We start from the raw sequence: 2,185 nt of genomic DNA on the forward strand, positions 1-2,185 counted from the left end.
AAGATTAACTAATTAATTTTTAGCTTATTTTCTATTCTAATATACACATTTAAATCATGAAGAAAGGAAATAAATTCCCCAATAAACATTGAGAATGTTTAATTTCATCATCACTCTGTTCACCAAATACTAATTTCCATTTGATATTTCATTTCCCAGTGCATTATTTAGCAGTATATGTTAATTTCAAATGAGTTGGATATTTCTCCAGGATATATATTTTGAAATTGATTTCTGGCCAGTTTCATAGTAAGCAGAGAATATATTCTAAATTATTTTCATTCTCTAGATTTTTTTTGAGCTTCCATGTATGATGCAGCATATAGTCAATTTTGAAAAATGTTTTATGAAGCTACAACATGTTTCCTTTGTTCAGTATTTGTGTGGTATATTTTCTTCCATTCTTTCTTCCTAGTGAATTTATGTCTGTATATAAAGGTATGTTTCTTTTTTTTCTCCAAGCTTTACTGGGGACACATAGCTGGTATAATATTGTATAAGTTGAAGGTGATATATTTATATGTTGCAAAATGATTAAGATATGTTTCTTGTATACAAAATGTAGGTTTTTTAAAAGTAGTTTGAAAATATGCCATTTATTAAAATATTTAGCTATTATCATTTAAAGTAATTAACTACATACTAAAGTTCATATTTACCATCTTTCCACATATTTTCTGTTTCACCTACCTCATTTCCGATTGAAGTAACTTTCTGCTATCATTCACAGTGCTCCGCTAGCACCCTCTATTGGCAAAGCCTCACATTGTCAATTGACAAAGGAGAAATGTTCATAGGATGTGGAGAGGCTTGCAGCACATCCAGACACATGGTCTCTAAGGCAGATGGGAATTTCAACTCTATAGGTTTGGGGACTAGAACAGATATGGTGTAAATTGATGGTTGCTAGATACTTGAGTGACCAGTTTTTCCACTGAGGGGTGTGGAGTAAGACTGGGTAGATTACGTACGATCACTTTAATGTTATTGTTTTAAGGCATTGTGCTAGATGCTTCATATACATTGCCTCCCCTCCTTATGAGAACCAAAGAGATGAGTATTATTAGCTAAATTTTACAGATGAGGAGACTGAGGCTTAGAGAGGTTCAAGACAACAGGTGAGTAGTGGGGCCAGAATTAAAATCCTAGCCTATCGGCCTCCATGGCTGACATTCTTGCTAGACTACTATACTCTGCATGGTACTTAATTGAGTATGATTCTCTTACAGGCCCCACCATGTGGATGCCGCCAAGGCAGAATCAAAGCTGGGTTTCCGAATTTATTCTGCTTGGCTTCTCCAGTGACCCTTTGTCCAACAGGATCCTCTTCATTGCCTTCCTTCTCCTCTACCTGAGCTCAGTCCTGGGCAATGGGCTCATTGTCACCCTGATCTGTCTGAACATGCATCTTCATACTCCCATGTACTTCTTCCTCTGTAACCTCTCCCTGTTGGACGTGACCTACATCACTACCACCATTCCTCAAATGTTGGTACATCTTCTTGCTCATTCTCCGACTATCTCCTTTGCTGGCTGTTGGCTACAGATGTTGATGTTTAGTGCCTTGGGCTTGACCGAATGCATTTTATTTGTAGTCATGGCTTATGACCGATACATAGCCATCTGTCACCCACTGCATTATACTGTCATCCTCAGCTGGGGCCTGTGTGTACGCCTGGCAGCTGGGGCTGGGGCCTGTGGTTTCTTCTTCGCTCTGATCCATACTTTTATCACCATGAGGCTGCCATATTGTGGGCCCAACATGGTCAACCACTACTTTTGTGAAGGCCCCTCGGTACGAAGCTTGGCTTGCATGGATACCCATCTCATTGAGATGATGGACCAGGTTATCGGTGTGCTCATGGTTGTTGTCCCACTTTCCCTCATTTTTGCCTCTTACATCCGCATTGGCCAGGCCATTCTCAGGATCAAGTCCACACAAGGTCGCTTCAAGGCTTTTTCCACCTGTGCTTCCCACCTAACTGTGGTCACACTCTTCTATACTCCAATCACCTACATCTACATGAGACCCAACTCCAGCCATTCTCGTGAGGAAGACAAGCATATCACACTACTTTACAATGTCTTCAATGTGCTGCTCAACCCTTTAGTCTATAGTCTGAGGAACAAGGACATCAAAGTGGCTTTTCTCAAAGTGATCGGGCACGGTAGCATGAACTTGTGA

The 2,185-nt window shown here is 40.0% G+C and overlaps 1 protein-coding gene across 1 annotated transcript; it reads left to right on the forward strand.

Annotated features, from left to right (window-relative positions):
• The first annotated feature begins 1,237 nt into the window (after positions 1-1,237).
• LOC107499487 (olfactory receptor 2A12-like) lies at positions 1,238-2,185 on the forward strand. Its single transcript, XM_016123696.2, has one exon. The coding sequence runs from the start codon at positions 1,238-1,240 to the stop codon at positions 2,183-2,185; it is 948 nt and encodes a 315-aa protein (XP_015979182.2).

The sequence above is a fragment of the Rousettus aegyptiacus genome, unplaced genomic scaffold (genome assembly GCF_014176215.1).
Source record: "Rousettus aegyptiacus isolate mRouAeg1 unplaced genomic scaffold, mRouAeg1.p scaffold_m13_p_1, whole genome shotgun sequence".
Classification (NCBI taxonomy): domain Eukaryota; kingdom Metazoa; phylum Chordata; class Mammalia; order Chiroptera; family Pteropodidae; genus Rousettus; species Rousettus aegyptiacus.

Coding starts and splice junctions, on each gene's coding strand:
- LOC107499487 (XM_016123696.2), top strand. CDS start 1,238: ATGTGGATGCCGCCAAGGCAGAATCAAAGCTGGGTTTCCGAATTTATT.